At 51.6% G+C, this 20,098-nt stretch overlaps 1 protein-coding gene across 3 annotated transcripts in view; it reads right to left on the bottom strand.

The window, feature by feature from the left end:
• Window positions 1–10,232: 10,232 nt before the first annotated feature.
• IFT56 (intraflagellar transport 56) overlaps window positions 10,233–20,098 on the bottom strand; it is a 96,827-nt gene continuing 86,961 nt past the window's right edge. For 2 of the 3 annotated variants that reach the window (XM_062205579.1, XM_062206864.1), the window contains one exon: window positions 10,233–12,361. In XM_062205579.1, the coding sequence (XP_062061563.1) occupies window positions 12,068–12,361 (294 nt within the window). In that variant the 3' untranslated portion in view covers window positions 10,233–12,067. Of the gene's footprint in view, window positions 12,362–15,438; window positions 15,573–20,098 lie in introns of all 3 variants that reach the window. The other variant, XM_062206485.1, reaches the window with a different exon arrangement.

Below are 20,098 nucleotides of genomic sequence, written 5' to 3'. Positions count from 1 at the left end.
CACTCCCCAAACAGCCGCAACAGCCAGAGCTGGGCCCATCCAAAGCCAGGAGCCAGAAGCTTCTTCCTGGTCTCCACGTGGGTGCAGGGGCCCAAGGACTTGGCCATCTTCCACTGCTTTCTCAGACACATCAGCAGGGAGCTGGATGGGAAGTGGAGCAGCCAGGACTTGAACTGGCGCCCATAAGGGATGCCGCTGCTGCAGGCTTTACCCGGTATACCACAGTGCTGGCCCCCAACGGGCAATTTATAAACAAAGGCAATGTATTCTGCCAGCTCTGGAGACTGAGGAGCGTAAGATTAAGGTTCTGGCTTCTTGCTGATGCTCCCCCTCCCACGGTGGAAGGCAGGAGGACAGCTGAGAGGGAAGCCACTCCTTTAACGATCCTGAGCCCTCAAGACTTCAAGGTCTCCCAGAAGGCCGTGTCCCTCAACACTGTTACATTTGGGATTAAGTTCAGAGCTGGTGAAGGCTGGGGAACTCGTTCAAACTATAACAAGCTGAAATATCATTTTGTAACCTTTTAAAACATTCAACAATGTGTCTTATAAATACGTCTACATTATGTTAGTTTCCTATTATTGCTGTAACAGATAAACACAAACTTGATGACCACACAAATTTATTTTGCAGTTCTGTGGGTCAGAAGCCTGAAAATGGATCTACATGTGCTCCAATCAAGCTGTTGCCGGGCTGCCTTCCTTGCTGGGAGCTCCGGGGAGAAGCTGCTTCCCTGCCCTTTCCAGCTTCTAGATGGAGCGCACATTGCTTGGCTCCCAGCTGTCTGTGTCCACCTTCCAACCCTGCAGGCTGGGCTGAAGTGCTGTGGGCAGCCAGCTCCTCTGTCCTCCGCTTCCACCTGGAAGGGCCTCTGTGATTACACTGGGCCCAACTGGACAGTCCGGATAATCGCCCTATTTTAAGGCAAGCGATTAGCAACTTTAGGGTTATCTGCAACCTTCATTCTACCCTTTGACACATCAGCGCACACACCTGCAGGTTCTGGGGACTCGGATATGGGCATCTTAGGAAGAACAGTATTGTGCCTTCAACAGCCATGGAATGTAAGTCTACCACGTTAAAAAAATTACTTATGAGAAAGGCAGAGAGAGAGGAGAGAAGAGAGAGAGAGAGAGGGAGAGAGAGAGGGAGAGAGAGAAGGAGAGAGAGAGGGAGGGAGGGAAAGAGGGAGGGAGGGAGAGGGAGGGAGGGAGGAAAGGAGGGAGAGGGAGGGAGGGAAGGAGGGAGGGAGAGGGAGGGAGGGAAGGAGGGAGGGAGAGGGAGGGAGAGGGAAGGAGGGGAGGAGAGAGGGAGAGGGAGGGAGAGGAAGGGAGAGAGGGAGGGAGAGGAAGGGAGGGAGGGGAAGAGAGGGAGGGAGGGAGGGGGAGAGAGGGAGGGAGGGAGGGAGGGAGGGTGAGACAGGGAGAGAGGGAGAGAGAGGGAGAGAGGGAGGGAGGGAGAGAGGGAGGGAGGAAAGGAGGGAGAGGGAGGGAGGGAAGGAGGGAGAGAGGGAGAGAGGGAGGGAGAAGGAGAGAGAGAGAGGGAGAGGGAGAAAGAGGGAGAGGGAGGGAGGGAAAGAGAGGGAGGGAGAAGGAGAGAGAGAGAGAGGGAGAGGGAGAAAGAGGGAGAGAGAGAGAGGGAGAGAGAGAGAGAGGGAGAGAGAGAGAGAGAGAGAGGGAGAGAGAGAGAGAGAGGGACAGAGAGAGAGAGAGAGAGGGAGGGAGGGAGGGAGGGAGAGGGAGAGGGAGGGAGAGGGAGAGAGGGAGGGCCCTCTCCCTAAATGTCTGCAACAACAGGACTCCAGGACTCCATCTGGTCTCCCAGAAGGCAGGGACTCAACTCCGTGAGCCACTGCCTGCTGCCTCCCAGGGTGTGCGTTAGCATGCAGCTTGAACTTGACCACTGCAGTATGCGCTGTGGGCATCCCCAGTGCTGTTTTAACTGCTTACCACATGCCCACCCCCCTCACCAATTTTTAATGATTGCAAAGTATTACATTGTGTAGATGTACCTACATTTACTTAACCCACATCTTGTTGGTGGATGTTCTGAGTCCCTACTATACTCCATGGTAGGTGCTAGAACTGTTCTGTGAGCAATCATTCATGTTGTTCTCCCTTTACGATAAACACCACAAACAATAGGTAAGGCATCAGCCTTGTGCACTTCTTTAAGCAAGTTTCCAATTACAACTGGAAATGACAGATCAAGGAACATTCCACACTGAAACATTTGCCACGTTGCATCCTGAGCAAAGGTAGCTCAGTTGAGCACTCTTGATGTGACAATATGAAGTCGAGAGCCCTCACGACACGGTGGAAAATTCCACGCCTCCTTCACTCAATGGTCGCAGCAAACACGGGTGCCTATAAGGTGCGTGAGGGAACCTCCAAGAGCTTAGTAACGCAAGTGTTTCCTGAACTTCTCGGAGCCCCTAGTACATGTGAAACATAAATGAGTGTCTTGTTAGATCCGGGTCCTCTCCCTAATATTTCTCATTAAGTACAGGCATTAAATATTCCAGAATGTGGGAGACTGAAAACACTTGTGGTCCCAGCCATTTCAGAGAAGGGACACAGCCTGAAACGATTCCCCGCTTCACGATTGGTGCGTGGCAGCTTTCCTTTCCACCCTGTCATTTTTTAAGCTTTAATACTTGACCAACTGATAAGCGAAACATTCGGAGTTGCATGTCTTAAATTTCTCACGGGCGTGGCTGCCTCCTCACATCTGTTCACACAAAAATGGGTACATTCTTACCTGGGGCACGGATTCCTGTGTGCAGGGCTTCAGTGAGAGAAGGAAGGGTAGCTGTTAGAAACATCTTAGATGAAATTCAGCAGGAACCCTTGGATTTCCTCAGTTTGAATGACTCCACATTTGTGATAGAAAACCAGCAACAGGGGGGCCTGTGCTGTGGCGCAGCGGTCAAGCCACCGCCTGCAGTGCCAGCATCCCACATGGGTGCTGGTTCCAGTCCCGGCTGCTCCACTTCTGATCCAGCTCTCTGCTATGGCCTGGGGAAAACAGCAGAGGAGGATGGCCCAAGTGCTTGGGCCCCTGTACCCCCATGGGAGACCTGGAAGAAGCTCCTGGCTCCTGGCTTTGGACTGGCCCAGCTCTGGCCATTACAGCCATTTGGGGAGTGAACCAGCGGATGGAAGACCCCCCCCTCCCCCACGTCTCCTTCTCTGACTTTCAAATAAATCTTTAAAAAAGAAAAAGAAAAGGTACAATAAGAGCCGGAGAAAACTTAATGTCACAGAGCAAGGAAGCGGCCAGAGACCACAGGGTTGCATCGCAAGTTCCCAAGGATGGTTACAGAGATTGCTTTACAAGGTGGGCACAACAAGACCCATTACTAGGGGCCAGCATTGTGGCCTGGTGGGTTTAACCACTGCCTAAGACGCCTGCATCATATATGAGCACAGGTTTGAGTCCCAGCTGCTCCACTTCTGATCCAGCTCCCTGCAAACGCTCCTGGGAAAGCAGCAACAGACGGCTCAAATCCTTGGGACCCTGCATCCTCATGAAGACCTGGATGGAGCTGCAGCCATCTGGGGAGTGAACCAGCAGATGGAAGATCTCTCTCTCCCTCTCTCTAACATTGTTTTTCAAATAAATAAAGATATCTTTTTTTAAAAATAAATTTTTGTCTCTCACGCGGGTGCAGGGGCCCAAGGACTTGGGCCATCTTCCACTGCTTTCCCAGGCCACAGCGGAGAGCTGGATCAGAAGTAGAGTGGCCAGGACTCAAATTGGCACCCATATGGGATGCCAGCGATGCAGGCAGAGGATCAACCTAGTGCGCCACGGCGCCGGCCCCTAAATAAAGAAATCTTTCTAAAGCAACTCCATTACAAGTACAGCCACTCCAGGCAACAGCACGGAGGGTCCTGAGAAAGACCTTGAAGTTAACATGCCTGGATCCCACAGCAGAGTGCCTGGGTTCAGTTCTTGCTGTTCAATAAAAAAATAAGAGTAAGGGATCCAACAGCTAATTCCAGTGAACCACTGGAGAGCATGTGGGGGGATCATAAATGAAGACTGGGCGCTGGGTGATATGAAGAGATTGTCCTGTTGGGCGAAAACTGCCACATGGGTGGCAGACGCCTCACCACTTGAGATCTGCTGCTTCCCAGATCCGCACTGGCAGAGAGAAGACTGCCAGTTTGAGCTGGACTCAAACACATTTCTTTCATTTGAAAAAGATTTGCGGTTTATTTTAAAGGTAGTTTTTTTTTTTTTCCAAATATTTTTTATTTATTTATTTATTTATTTATTTTTAAACTTTTATTTAATGAATATAAATTTCCAAACTACAGTTTATGGATTACAATGGCTCCCCCCCCCAAAGGTAGTTTTCTGAAAATACAAGTAATTCACACTCATTTAGAAAAATTGGAAAAAGCATGGCCAGCGCCATGGTTCACTTAGCTAATCCTCCACCTGCAGTGCCGGCACCCCAGGTTCTAGTCCCGGTTGGGGCGCCGGATTCTGTCCCGATTGCTCCTCTTGCAGTCCAGCACTCTGCTGTGGCCTGGGAGTGCAGTGGAGGATGGCCCAAGTGCTTGGGTCCCTGTACCCGCACTCTCTCTCTCTGTCTCTCTCTAACTCTGTCAAAAAAAAAACAAAAAAACTAGAAAAGCAGAAAGAAGGAATGTGTAACTGCCCAGTTCTACCACTTGAATAAGGATGTGTGCACATGGGAGCACTGCCTTCCTGGTGTACCTTCCTGTGTTTTGTTTTGTTTCACTTCAGTTACACACGATTGCATAGGCCATAATCTTTGGTTCAAGATACATTCTCACCATTGGTCCTCTTTCATTTCCTTTTAAATTCTTAGGTTTTTTGTTTTTGTTTTTGTTTTTTTTGACAGGCAGAGTTAGGCAGTGAGTGAGAGAGACAAAGGTCTTCCTTTTTAGTTGGTTCACCCCCCAAATGGCCACTTCGGCAGGCACGCTGTGCCAATCCGAAGCCAGGAGCCAGGTGCTTCCTCCTGGTCTCCCATGCGGGTGCAGGGGCCCAAGCACTTGGGCCATCCTCCACTGCCCTCCCGGGCCACAGCAGAGAGCTGGACTGGAAGAGGAGCAACTGGGACCAGAACCCGACACCTGGCGCTGCAGGCGGAGGATTAACCCAGTGAGCCACGGTGCCAGCCCCATGTATTTATTTTGGATTTATGAGAAAGGCAAAGACAGAGATAGACAGATGGGTATCTTGTGTCTGCTGGTTCACTCCCCAGATGCCTACAACAACCAGGGCTGGGCCAGGCTGAAGCCAGAAGCCCAGAGCTCAAACAAGGACCCCAGCACTTGAGCTGTCACCTGCTGGGTGCAGAGTGCCTCCCCAGGTGCCGAGCAGGAGTCTGGTTTGGAATTGGAGGAGCTGGGACTCACCAGACGCTGACATGGATGTGGGGGTCCCGAGCGACGACCTAACTGCAACACCAAATGCCTCTCCTGGGTCCTCTCATTTAAACAGTTCTAGTGTGTCTTCGGTAGTACACTTATTTATGATTTTAAGGAATCATCCACATAAAAACTGACAAGAACATGTTTATCTGTGTGTCCTCCCTAGCCCAGCCCCTACCTCCTCCTCCTCTTGCTAACTACCACCCTGAGTTCTCTTTGATATTTATTTGAAGGCCGGCACCGTGGCTCAACAGGCTAATCCTCCCCCTGCGGTGCCAGCACACCGGGTTCTAGTCCCGGTTGGGGCGCCGGATTCTGTCCCGGTTGCCCCTCTTCCAGGCCAGCTCTCTGCTGTGGCCCGGGAGTGCAGTGGAGGATGGCCCAAGTACTTGGGCCCTGCACCCCATGGGAGACCAGGAGAAGCACCTGGCTCCTGCCATCGGATCAGCACGGTGCACTGGCCGCAGTGGCCATTGGAGGGTGAACCAATGGCAAAGGAAGACCTTTCTCTCTGTCTGTCTTTCACTGTCCACTCTGCCTGTCAAAAAAATAATAATAATAATAATTTATTTGAGAAGCAAAGAGATAGAGAGAGAGAGGAAAAGACAGACAGACAGAATGCCCACCCACCGGCTCACTCCCTGACAGCATGTGAAGGAGAGCCATTCCCTCTGCCTCCTGGGGTTCATAGCAGGAAACTGGAGTCAGGAGCCAGAACTGGCTTGGAGCCCAGGCACTCCGATGTGAGGGTGGGGTCTTAACCACTGAACACCCCTCCACACACACACACCATCCTGACTTTTGTGTTCACCTTTCTGTCTTTGAGTTTATATGTATATTTCAGTAGTTTATAAAATGCATCTACCTTGTCGCAAGAGGTCTCTACTCTGGAACACTGCACGGCTGTCAACAGGAGTGTCTCTCGCGCACGCACCTGAGAATGGAACTGCTGAGTCACCACGTGAACGAGACCTACGAGGAAGGTCATAGACTCTCCACATGAACACAGATGCAGGCGGAATCAGATCGCCTGTGAACATCACTCACGCTTCACTTACGCGGCTGCCTTCCTAAGAGGTGATGTACTTACCCTGCACCTAGTTCAGTGCTGTATTGCAGCTTCAGCCCAAGGTGCACTTCTCCCACGTGGCCTTTATTTAACCCCCTCCAGAGTTCTGGCCCCGGGAGCATCCTCAGGAGTCCAAGCTCCGGTGCCAGTTTCACGGCTTTCGCAGTGCCCTTCCATCTGTGACTTACATGGCTATTGCCCACATTCCCACCCTAATTGCTGACAGCCTTTAACACTTGAATGACGGGTCTCAGCGTGACCATCACGGCCGGCACAGGGCAGCACAACTGACCCCACGTTCACACAGAATCCTGCGACAGAAGGCAAGGACTTCCCTGTCCACGCGTCTTTCAGCAGGCAAGACATGTGTATTTAGAACAACTGTCTTTACAAAACGGTTAAGCCTACAGTTACATATAAATTCTAGTGCAGAAAATCTAATTCAGAAACTCACAATCAGAGAGGACGGTAAGTCACCTTCCCTCCACCTCAGGGAGTCCATTCACAGAGACTAGGAATCCGTGTTTCGCCCTTTGCTGTGGTTGCTGGGAAGCTGGAAGGTGAACTTCTAGTCCATCTTTACTAATTATGATCTACATCTCCGTGTACTAACTTCATTTTGGCTTCCTTTATTCTTAAAGCCCCTGTAGCTATTGATACCCCCCCCCCTTTTTTTTTTGGTAATTTATCTCAAATCCTTTCTGGAATACAATGGAATAATAAGTAGCCAAATAAAAACAGGAACGTACAAAAATATGCTAAGCAAATGAGATAAAATGCAGCCACCATTTTCGCCCATTGCCCTCCCACCTGAGGTTGGCCTGGGGGGTGCTGAGGGGTGTGATCTGTGTCACCCCGTGAAGCGCAGCCTGAGGGTGGATGGCCACCTTTCTCCTCTCCTCGGCTTTAACCACCAGAGCAGCCACAAGGTGTAGCTGGCATTCAGGCTTCACTTCGAGAACGGGACTGACGCTCACAAATGTGTGAACTGGGCACACACACTTAGCAGCTGGTAGTCTACACTGGGCATTTTGGTGCCCTGTCATGTACTCCGGTGTTCTGAAGTCTGGAGTTAGGGTTACAGTCACTCCACGAGGCTCCTGCTCTACTGTGCTGAGACCTCTAACCAGGCAGGCATACTGTTTGAACACTATTATACAGTACGTATAAACGTACTTCCTAGGATGAAGAGGAGAGACCGAAGACTGCTCCTCATCTAGGTCACAGTGAGCAGCTTGAATATGTGCGCTCCTAAACCACAAGCCGCTAGAGAGCACACAGCACTGGGGCCTACGCTGTTAAGCATCCCATCCGCATGCAGTGCTGGTGCCGGTTCGAGTCCTGGCTGCTCCTCTTCCAATCCAGCTCCTTGCTGATGGTCCGAGAAAGCGTGGAAGATGGCCCAAGTCTTTGGGCCCTGCACCTGCATGGAAGACCCAGAAGGAGCTCCTGGCTCCTGGCTTCAGATCAGTGCAGCTCCGGCCGTTGCGGCCAACTGGGGAGTGGACCAGCGGATGGAAGACCCCTCCCCCCCTTTCTCTCTCTGTGTCTCCTCTGTGTAACTCTGCCTTTCAAATAAATAAATAAATCTTAAAAAAAAGAAAGTATGTCATTGCAGAAATTAAAACAAGAAAGGAAAGAGGAGGGACGGTGGGCAGTGTCATGTTCCCAAAATTGTATATATGAAATACATGACGTTTGCTCCCTTGTACACATACAATCTTTCTAAAAGAAAAAAGTATCTACTACTGTAATGATACATTACAAATTGTTTTTAACAATTTATTTATCTTCATTTTACCTGAGAAGCAGACACACGGAGAAAGACATAGAGGGATATTCCAGCACTGGTTCACTCCTGGCTGCCCAGGAGCCCAGAACCCAAGCTCGGTCTCACACACGGACAGCAGAGACCTCAGGAGTTGATCCATCACCTCCTGCTGCCTCCTGATGCACATTAGCAGGAAGCTGGAATGGGAAACGCGGTGGAACATGAACCCGGCATCGCGGTGTCGCAAGTGGCAGCTTAAAGCTGAGCCAAACGCCTGCCCCTGGCTTGCAACTTCTCAGGTGGCCCAAGCCGCGGGAAGACGAAAGCAGTGCCTTGGTTTGTGCACTCGGACGCAGGCTGCATGAGCCACACGCACCGCAGGGACCTGGACATCTTCCTAGCGCGCAGCCTTCGAGCGTTACTGACCCCTTCTCCCAGACGAGGGAGGGCGCTCCGTCCTGCCTTCTCTGTTCCCGCGGAGGGCAGCAGTGTCCCTCTCAGCCCGAGTTCCTCAATGGCCAGGACCATGCATCCCTAGCTCCTGGCATGAGCTCAGCACCCAGGAAAAGTCAGTCGGTGGGGGCCCACAGTGTGAGTCAGGGCGCGCAAGCCCCTTGCTCTGCCAGTTACTATCTAGTTATTTGGTGAACAAGCACTTGGCACCTTCCTACACGTGAGCTGTTAGACTGCCCAGTGGCCATACAACTGTCTGCTAGTTGGTCAGCAAACAGCAGAACTAACACAGCAGGACGCGGCTCCAGGCCAGCCGGGACTGGCCCTGCCCCGCCACGGCAAAGCCTCCCTCCCACAGCTTCTGCGAGGGGCCAGCGTGGGCGCTGCTGCCTGGGCAGAGGCGAAGGCACTGCCTGACACTGCACTCTGCTCTATCCGGGTAGGCTTGGTCTTTGTACCTGTAAGCTCTTCTTTTTCAAATTGTGGGTTGCCCAGCTTTCTATTAACAATCTGGTGACCCCACCAAATATCCTCCATAATGGAGCTCGAATCTGACCAACAGCGACTTGTGACTAGTCTAGGCTCATTTATGAGTCTTTAGAACAGGCTGGGCTCGCACTCGGCTGCCGGCCGTGTCGCACTTCGGCCGGCCTCGGAGGTGGAGGCCAGTGTCCTTGACAGGCCCAGAGCCCGCACGCTTGGACTGCGGCTCTGCCCTTCCTGTTCACCACCAGGAAGTGGCACCACGCCCAGTATTTGAGGCCAGGACCCAGGGGTGCGGTTTGGATCAGGACCACCCACACAGTGCTGGCCGGCCTTATTAGTATTATTTTTTTAAGATTTTATTTATTTGGAAGAGTTAATCAGAAAAAAACTGAGAGGGAGGGGAGAAAGAGATGGAGGCAGGGAGAGAGACGGGGGGAGGGGGAGAGAGAGAGAGAGAGAGAAAGAGACTGAGTTTGTCTCCTACTCACTGTTCAACTCCCCAAATGGCCAGGAACTTCATCCAGGTCTCCCCCGGAGGTGCAGGAGCTCAAGCACTCGGGCCGTCCGCGGGGAGCAGGATGGGAAGGGGGCCCCCATGCTGGCCCCTGGGGCCTGTTCTTAACCTGGGTGGCCCACAGCACTTTGCCTGGTTGTCCAGCAGAGCATCATTCCAGGGGGCCTGCAGCGCGTGCTGTGCCTGCACCCCGACCTCCTGCAGGTTCCAGGGTGCAGTCTGCTAGCTGTGGTCTGCCCACGAGGCAGGACACAGAGGCCAGGCCAGCCGGAAGTGCCTGGGGGGCCATCTCCCAGCAGCCCACAAACTCCTGCACAACTTCTGAAGTTGCAGCGGCTCAGCAAAGAGCCAAAGCTTGCAGGATGCGGTACGAGACTCTGTCCTTGTGGGGTAACTTGAGCGCCCAAGGGCTGGGTAAGAAAGGAGAGCAGGCGCGTGAGACTCCCAGGTCATGCAGTCATCACACCCAAGAGCAAACTCCAATAAAAACCAAACAATAAACTTTAATTTGAATACAATGGAACGTAGTAATCGAAGTACAAAAGTAGCTGTGAAAGGCTGTTTCCCACGTGCATGGAATGTACGGGACTACACACAGCCACTGATGCCACAGAGCCCATTCTAGAGCCTGGCCTCCCTCCCCCAGGCTGTGTCTAAGACAAGCAGCAATCCTTAGCAACAGCATTGCATGGTACTTTTCTCTAAGCTAGTTCTTATGGTTTTTTTTTTTTTTTTTTTTTGGCTCAATTCTACAGATTAAAAACTTTTAAAAATTAGTCTAAAATTCTGCTATTTTTGGAATATTTTTTCCCAAAAGACAGGAAAATGTAAGGGAAAAACTTGAGTGCTCAATTCAACAGAAGCTCATTTAAACATGAATCACCATCAGTGGAAAAGCTTTGCGAGTATAGGAAATTTTAAAATAACAGCGATTCACTGGAAGACAAATTTCATTGCCAAAAGCTACTGAGAAGTTCCGTCTGTCTTTGCCACTACTGTGTTTCCTACTGTTTCAAGTGAGGTAAGAATTATAAGAACAACAAAAAATGGTAGCAGGTTCTTCCCAGATGGGACGCACCTCGTACCCTAGACGCTGAGAACCAGTTATGGCCGACAAGGCAGGGACAACACAAGGAGGGAACAGAAGCTTCGGCGATATGAACAATGACGTAGTCATTCAGGCCAGCTGATTCCCCGCACTCCCTGCTGACTGGATGGGGTGCGAGACAGAGGCCAGGCAGGCGGGCACTCCCCTGAGCAGCACTGAGCCCCAAGCCTGCCTCCGGCCATTAACCCTCTCCCCGGAGGCTTTAGGGCTCCCGTGTTCCCACCTCCTCCATACACCTCCTTAAGCACGGTGGACTCTGGGGCTAAGGAAGCGCCCCAGGAATCCCAGCGTTCCGTCAGTTCCCTTCCCACCCATCCTTTGCTGGCCAGGGATGGATGGCTCCGAACTTTCTAGACCTGTAACTATGGGCACCTGAAACTCACAGAAGCAAAAACCTGATATATAAGAGATGTGGGTCTGGTTTCTGAAAACTCGGCTGTGGAGTGGACTAACATGGGGAGAGCTCAGAACACGGGCTGGATTCTGAGGACACCAAGTCTGCCAGTGGGGGTCCCTCAAAGGATTCCACACAACTCACGGTTCACCCTTTCATCCAGAAACACCCACACTGCACGTGTGTGATCCCCGGAGCCCGACTTGCAAAACTGGTGCTGACTCGGGAGAGACCTTTAACATCATCTGCCTGGTTATTAAAATACGAGGGTCTTCACAAGTCACTGGAAGGTGTGTATCACGAAAGCACTACGTGGATCTGAAGATGTTTCTGCGTCGGGTCTTCATTCCACTTTCCCACAAGCCCTCTGAGTGCCCTGCGGGACGGAGGCGGGACTGCCGCGAGCGGCGCTCTGCTTCCTGAACTGTCACAGGTGCCTCGCTCCTTCACTCATCCCCTAAAGGCTACCGTCTCCTCTGGCTGCCCTGCACCGCGCTGTTACTGGCAACAGTTCAGCTGCTGAGACAGAAATCCTAAGCCTGCGATGTGTCTACGACTGCACAGTTTGGTAAAGGGTCTTGCTGCCATCCCTGAACACACAGCTACGTGCAACCTCTGTCCCCCGAGACACAGAAACGTGCCACAGGACCCTTTATGGGATTCCCACTAGGAGGGAATGTGCAGGGCGGCTAAGAGCAAGCTGACAGAACGATGGCGACTTCTGGGTATCACAGTTACCTGGCAAGGAGCAGACGTCAGGAGACGCTAACATGGGAAAAGCTGTTCTCTTTACAGTCGGGGCCTACGTAAGAGCATCCCGCGTATCTCTGGAAGAAAGGCACCGATAAACTCAAAGTCTTATTGCTGGCAGGGCCACGCAGGGCCACAGCTGTAGCCTGGTGCTCTGGTCAGCCAGGAGGCTGGGTCCAGGCAGTCACTCACTGACCTTGACGTGGGAGAGGCAAGGAAGGCAAATGTCAGCCAGCCCGAGCCCCGCCCCTCCTCCGGGGAAGTGGGAGGAGGCGGCCTGGGACGGGCCTTCAGACAGGCACTCTGTTTTCTTTGGCCCATTTCTTCATGATCCGGATGATGTACTCCACTTGGGTGTTGCCTGTGCTTCTCAGTAAGTGGAGGACTTCTCGCAGGGTCTCTCTGAGGAAGAGATTTCGAAAAATGGTTTCAGTGAAGAACGAAAACTAGCAAACTCGTGAGCGCTCCTCACACACACGGCCAGCGTGCTTCCTCCCCGGCCCTCGGAGTGGCACAGTGCAACGCAGGCTCTAACGTCCTCGCCAGCACACGTCCTGTCGACATCTACCTGCACACTGTCACCTTCTTGTCCTCCGTGAGATGGCCTACATACTCCCTTCTCTGGGCTTATCTGGCATGACAACGAGTTGGGCTCAGAAAGCTGAGTTCAAATTTTAGCTCTGTTGCCAACAAATCACTCAATTTGCATGTCTTACAGTTCTCCTTAAACAAGATTCCACTACAGCTTTTTTTTTTTTTTTTTTGACAGGCAGAGTGGACAGTGAGAGAGAGAGACAGAGAGAAAGGTCTTCCTTTGCCGTTGGTTCACCCTCCAATGGCCGCCGCGTCCCGCGCGCTGCGGCCGGCGCACCGCGCTGATCCGAAGCCAGGAGCCAGGTGCTTCTCCTGGTCTCCCGTGGGGTGTAGGACCCAAGCACTAGGGCCATCCTCCACTGCCCTCCCTGGCCACAGCAGAGAGCTGGCCTGGAAGAGGGGCAACCGGGACAGGATCGGTGCCCCGACCGGGACTAGAACCCGGGGTGCCGGCGCCGCAGGCGGAGGGTTAGCCTATTGAGCTACGGCGCCGGCCCACTACAACATTTTCAAAATTTTATAAAGCTGGAGGAATGGGTGATTTCTTCAAAAAAAGTTATATATTAATAAATATAGAAGAAAACAACATTAAGGACTAAGATTTGGCAAATGCCCAATATTTATGTTTTAAGTGATCTAAACTTAATTAAAATTAATACTTAGATTTTAAGAAATAAATACTAACTCCCCTATTGTTTACCAGAGCTACAAGTGACTGCCTATGGCTCCATCTCCCTCAGAGTCTTCTTATATTTCTACTCTATTTCCCTACAGGCAGCCTTTTTCACCAAACCAAATGAAACTTTTTAAAAAATTTATTTATTTGGAAGTCAGAGTTACAGTGGGAGAGGAAGAGACACACACAGAGAGAACCTCCCCAGATGACTGCAACGGCCAGGGCTGAGCCAGGCCAAATCAGGGCCCAAGAGCTTCATCCGGGTCTCCCACACGGGTGGCAGGGACCTGAACACTTGGGCCATCTGCTGCTGCTTCTCCCAGACCAACAGCAGGGAGCTGAATCAGAAGCAGAGCAGCTGAGACATGAACTCGTGCCCAAGTGGGATGCTGGCGTTGTACGTAGCAGCTTCACCTGTTAACGCCACAGCGCTGGCCCCCAAATGAAACTTACAGTACTACAAGTAGATACAACACAGTAAGTAATTTCTGATGCATTATTTACTTACAAAATTATGTTTCCTATTTAAACACCAGTAACAAATAAATTCAATGACATTATTTTTAGAATATTGAATTTAGGCCATCTGGGAAGTGAACCAGTAAATGGAAGATTCTTTCTCTCTGTAACTCTTTCAAAATAAATAAATAAATCTTAAAAAAATACTGAATTTAGTTTTAAATGTTTTAATTTTTGTTTCAAATGGAGCTACCATCCCCTTAACTTTATGTTTTCTAATGTGTTAGTATTTCCTGGAAGATGAGAAGGCAGAAGGGGAAAAAAAAATTTACCACATTCACTCCATTCCTAATTTCTGAGGCTTAAACTGGAAGACAAGAAAAAGTCAATAGACAAAGAAAACAGAAGAGAAAAAAGACTCTGTTTATGCAGATGGATATTCATTTGTAATCAACGCTACATCTTGCTCTTATACCTGCGATTTGTAAAATATACTTAATATCCAAAAAAAAAAAGTTTTAGAGTAATTTGACTCCATAAAATAAAACATTTCTGGAGGAAAATGGTCAGACAGAATATTTAACATCTTGGGGCTGGTGCTGTGGTGTAGCAGGTAAAGCTGTTGGCTGTGGTGCTGGCATCCCATATGGGCGCTGGTTCAAGTTCCAGCTGCTCCACTTCCAATCCAGCTCCCAGCTAATGCACCTGGGAAAGCAGCGGAGGATCGCCCGAGTGCAAGGTCTCTGCACACACATGGGAGACCTGGCTCCTGGCTTCAGATGGGTCCAGTTCCAGCCACTGGGGCCATGTGAGAAATGAACCACAGAATGGAAGATCTTTCTGTCTCTCCCTCCCTCTCTTTCTCTGTAACTCTGCCTTTCAAATAAATAAATACATCTGAAAAAGAAGAGCAATATTTAACATCTTAATTTTTTCATCATTCTCAATCATCATGATCTTGAGTTTTCAGAAGATATTACGCAAGGAAAGAATTACTTTCAGGCCGGCGCCGTGGCTTAACAGGCTAATCCTCCGCCTTGCAGCGCCGGCACACCGGGTTCTAGTCCCGGTTGGGGCGCCGGATTCTATCCCGGTTGCCCCTCTTCCAGGCCAGCTCTCTGCTGTGGCCTGGGAGTGCAGTGGAGGATGGCCCAAGTGCTTGGGCCCTGCACCCGCATGGGAGACCAGGAGAAGCAGCTGGCTCCTGGCTTCGGATCAGCGAGATGCGCCGGCCGCAGCAGCCATTGGAGGGTGAACCAATGGCAAAAAGGAAGACCTTCCTCTCTGTCTCTCTCTCTCTCTCACTATCCACTCTGCCTGTCAAAAAAAAAAAAAAAAAAAAAGAATTACTTTCAGCCGGCGCCGCGGCTCACTTGGCTAATCCTCCGCCTGCAGCGCCGGCACATCGGGGCGCTGGATTCTGTCCTGGTTGCTCCTCTTCCAGTCCAGCTCTCTGCTGTGGCCCGGGAGGGCAGTGGAGGATGGCCCAGGTCCTTGGGCCCCTGCACCCCTGGGCCCACATGGGAGACCAGAAGGAAGGACCTGGCTCCTGGCTTTGGATTGGCGCAGCGTGCCGGCCGCAGTAGCCACTTGGGGGGTGAACCAATGGAAAAAGGAAGACCTTTCTCTCTGTCTCTCTCTCTCTCACTGTCTAACTCTGCTTGTCAAAAAATAAATAAATAAATAAGAATTACTTTCCCTCACAAGCAAGCGAATGCCTAGGGGTAGAATCTCCCAACTGTTTACTTACTTGGGTTCTCTCCCGGCCAAGATCATCTGGAAAATGCCCACACAGGCACCCCTCTTGCCTTCCCAATATTCAGGGTTGGGATCGAGCCTCTCCAGGACATCGAAAGCTTTGGCTGAGTAGTAAAACTGGCCCATCTGAACAAAAGAAAGCAGAGGAGCACAGGATGAAACCAGACAGAAAGATAAAGCTAAACGGGACTGCAGGGAGTAAGTGCATGGTAGTGACAATACTTTCAGCTACCAAATCAGATAAAGTTCAGTTCCTCACTAAAACAACACAAAGGAAATCACAGCCTGGTTATAGGTTGGGTTTAAAGTAGCCACCTTCATTCAGTTTTCAATAGGGCAACACTTTCCCTATAATGGTGAAGTTGTACTGTAATTCTGACACACTTGTTGTTTTGTCTAATTGTATTCTAATCCTGAGAATAAACGGGTGACAGTGGTTCAAGCGGTCACTTTTCATGCCTGAGGACCACTGTCATTTGTTCTATGCTAATCTGACCCTGTTCCGCTCAGGAAGTGGTCTTCCCTGATCTGCGGCTCTGTCTCTCCTAAACAGACTGTACTTTCTGTGGCCTCAAAGAACTCACTGTAGCCACTGGGTTTCTTTGACGTGCGTTTTCTTGACTGGCAACCACATGCACCTGTTACTAACTTCCCGCAAGCCTCTTTACTTCTCTATTCTACCAATCGTTTCCCTAAGCCTTTAGCAATTTCATTAAGACCACTATAGCCTTCTTAGCTTTACTCTATATGTCACAGGAAAAACACAACTGTTCTCATTCAGTACAAATTACACTCACATCGTCACTTGTCCTCTGCTTCGCTCTGCCTACCTCACAGGTGCAAGTATTCTTATTCAAGGTTAGACTTCACCTATGGCTTTCCACACACACACAGAGCTGCATGAAACCCACGCAGCTCCGTGTTCTCGTACCGGGGACACTGGAGCTCCCACACCCAGGTCAGACACACGAGGTCTACACCACGCAGCTCCGTGTTCTCGTACCGGGGACACTGGAGCTCCCACACCCAGGTCAGACACACGAGGTCTACACCACGCAGCTCCGTGTTCTCGTACCGGGGACACTGGAGCTCCCACACCCAGGTCAGACACACGAGGTCTACACCACGCAGCTCCGTGTTCTCGTACCATGCACTGGAGCTCCCACACCCAGGTCAGACACACGAGGTCTACACCACGCAGCTCCGTGTTCTCGTACCATGCACTGGAGCTCCCACACCCAGGTCAGGCACACGAGGTCTACACCACGCAGCTCCGTGTTCTCGTACCGGGGACACTGGAGCTCCCACACCCAGGTCAGACACACGAGGTCTACACCACGCAGCTCCGTGTTCTCGTACCATGCACTGGAGCTCCCACACCCAGGTCAGACACACGAGGTCTACACCACGCAGCTCCGTGTTCTCGTACTAGGGACACTGGAGCTCCCACACCCAGGTCAGACACACGAGGTCTACACCACGCAGCTCCGTGTTCTCGTACCATGCACTGGAGCTCCCACACCCAGGTCAGACACACGAGGTCTACACCACGCAGCTCCGTGTTCTCGTACCGGGGACACTGGAGCTCCCACACCCAGGTCAGACACACGAGGTCTACACCACGCAGCTCCGTGTTCTCGTACCGGGGACACTGGAGCTCCCACACCCAGGTCAGACACACGAGGTCTACACCACGCAGCTCCGTGTTCTCGTACCGGGGACACTGGAGCTCCCACACCCAGGTCAGACACACGAGGTCTACACCACGCAGCTCCGTGTTCTCGTACCGGGGACACTGGAGCTCCCACACCCAGGTCAGACACACGAGGTCTACACCACGCAGCTCCGTGTTCTCGTACCGGGGACACTGGAGCTCCCACACCCAGGTCAGGCACACGAGGTCTACACCACGCAGCTCCGTGTTCTCGTACCGGGGACACTGGAGCTCCCACACCCAGGTCAGGCACATGAGATCTACACCACGCAGCTCCGTGTTCTCGTACCGGGGACACTGGAGCTCCCACACCCAGGTCAGACACATGAGGTCTACACCACGCAGCTCTGTGTTCTCGTACCATGCACACTGGAGCTCCCACACCCAGGTCAGACACACGAGGTCTACACCACGCAGCTCCGTGTTCTCGTACCATGCACACTGGAGCTCCCACACCCAGGTCAGGCACAGAGCGACACAGAAGTTCTCTGTGTGCCACTTCCAAGTCACAGTCACTCCTTCCCCACCAGGAGGTAACTACTGTTCCACCTTCCATGGTCATTAGTTCTTTCACCTTCTCTACAGCATACATGTATACATGTATCCTATGTATACATGGATCTTTTTGTTCTGTTTTAGAAAATGAGCCTAACTATTTTATAAAATTCAAGTTAAATTATGAACAACTTCACTGCTTGAAGAAGGAAATTCCTTAACCAATCAAGGGAGCTACAAAATAGTACAACAAACCCAATACTGAATGGTGAAATGTTGAAAGCATCCCTCCAGTACCAGGCATATCAAGATAGCAGGCCACTGTCCTCTCAGCACAGGGCTGAGAACCCTATTCAGGGCAGACAGGAAGGTTCTAATTATGGGGGGAGGGCGGCAGGATATACTTGTATCTTTGAACTTTATCTGTATGGCTACTGTAAGTATTTTTGTGTCTTCCATCTATGACTCAACATTGCAAGATTCATCCATATGGCGGGGTATAGCTCTGTTTCATTTAAAAAATTTGCATTTTGAAATAATTACACAGGGTGGGTAGTGTGATACAGTGGGTTAAGCAGCCATTTTTGGGATGTCTGCAGCCATACTGGAATGCCTGTGATGGAGTGCTGCCTCTGCTGCCTTTTTCTGGTAAAGATTTACCTTATTTATTTGAAAGGCAGACTTACAGAGAGATCCTTGATCTGCTGGAGCTGCTGTGTCGTGGTGGTGGTGGTGGTGGCTGTGTGAGGACAGAGGTGACAGTGACATCTGTGGGCCATCCTGGCCATCGTGGGCCAGGAATGGGCCAAGCTGAACAGGGCCAGGAGCCTTATCTGGGTCTCTCCCAGGATACAGGGGCCCAAGCACCTGGGCCATCCTCAGTCGCCTTTCCCAGCTCACCAACAGGGAGCCAGATCGGAAGTAGAGCAGCTGGGATTCAAACAGTGAAGGCGGCAGCCTAACCCGTTATGACACAATGTCGGCCCCAGCCACCTCCGCGTCTGATCTTTCTTACCAATGTGCTCCTTGACAGGCAGCAGATGATGGCTGAGTGCCTGGGTCCCTGCCACTCACACTGGAGACCCAGATGGAACTCCTGGCTGCTGGCTTAGGCCTGGCCCAGTCAGGGGGTGGGGAGGGGGTGCAAACAGAAGATGTACGATATCTCTCTGTCACTCTGCATTTGAAATAATTTTTCTTTTTAAAAACAGCTTCATGGGGCCGGCGCCATGGCTCAACAGGCTAATCCTCCACCTAGCGGCGCCGGCACACCGGGTTCTAGTCTCGGTCGGGGCGCCAGATTCTGTCCCGGTTGCCCTTCTTCCAGGCCAGCTCTCTGCTATGGCCCGGGAGTGCAGTGGAGGATGGCCCAAGGCCTTGGGCCCTGCACCCCATGGGAGACCAGGAGAAGCACCTGGCTCCTGCCTTTGGATCAGCGTGGTGCGCCGGCCGCAGTGCACCAGCCATGGCAGCCACTGGAGGGTGAACCAACAGCAAAGGAAGACCTTTCTCTCTGTCTCTCTCTCTCTCACTGTCCACTCTGCCTGTCCAAAAAAAAAAAAAAAAACAAAAAAAAACCCAAAAAAACGGCTTCACGGGAAGTTACAGAGACAACACAGAGGTAAGCTGTCACTATAGCACAATAGCACAAGACCAAAACCAGAAAATTGACAGCGGGACTGTGTGTGTTGGTGAGTGCTGTCACTCTATCCCAGATGCAGTCACACAACAGCTGCAGCCACCACGACACAGAAGCCCGACAACCACAGATGTCACTGTCACCTCTGTAGTCACAAGGCCACCACCACCACCACGACACGGAAGCCCGACAACCACAGATGTCACTGTCACCTCTGTAGTCACAAGGCCACCACCACCACCACGACACGGAAGCCCGACGACCACAGATGTCACTGTCACCTCTGTCCTCACAAGGCCACCACCACGACACAGAAGCCCGACAAACACAGATGTCACTGTCACCTCTGTCCTCACACGGCCACCACCACCACCACGACACGGAAGCCCGACAACCACAGATGTCACTGTCACCTCTGTAGTTACACGGCCACCACCACCACCACGACACGGAAGCCCGACGACCACAGATGTCACTGTCACCTCTGTAGTCACACGGCCACCACCACCACCACGACACGGGAGCCCGACAACCACAGATGTCACTGTCACCTCTGTAGTCACAAGGCCACCACCACCACCACGACACGGAAGCCCGACAACCACAGATGTCACTGTCACCTCTGTCGTCACATGGCCACCACCACCACCACGACACAGAAGCCCGACAACCACAGATGTCACTGTCACCTCTGTCCTCACAAGGCCACCACCACGACACAGAAGCCCGACAACCACAGATGTCACTGTCACCTCTGTCCTCACACGGCCACCACCACCACCACGACACGGAAGCCCGACAACC

Source organism: Lepus europaeus, chromosome 1 (assembly GCF_033115175.1).
Source record: "Lepus europaeus isolate LE1 chromosome 1, mLepTim1.pri, whole genome shotgun sequence".
Lineage (NCBI taxonomy): Eukaryota > Metazoa > Chordata > Mammalia > Lagomorpha > Leporidae > Lepus > Lepus europaeus.
This window is presented reverse-complemented; position numbering and strand designations above follow the sequence as displayed.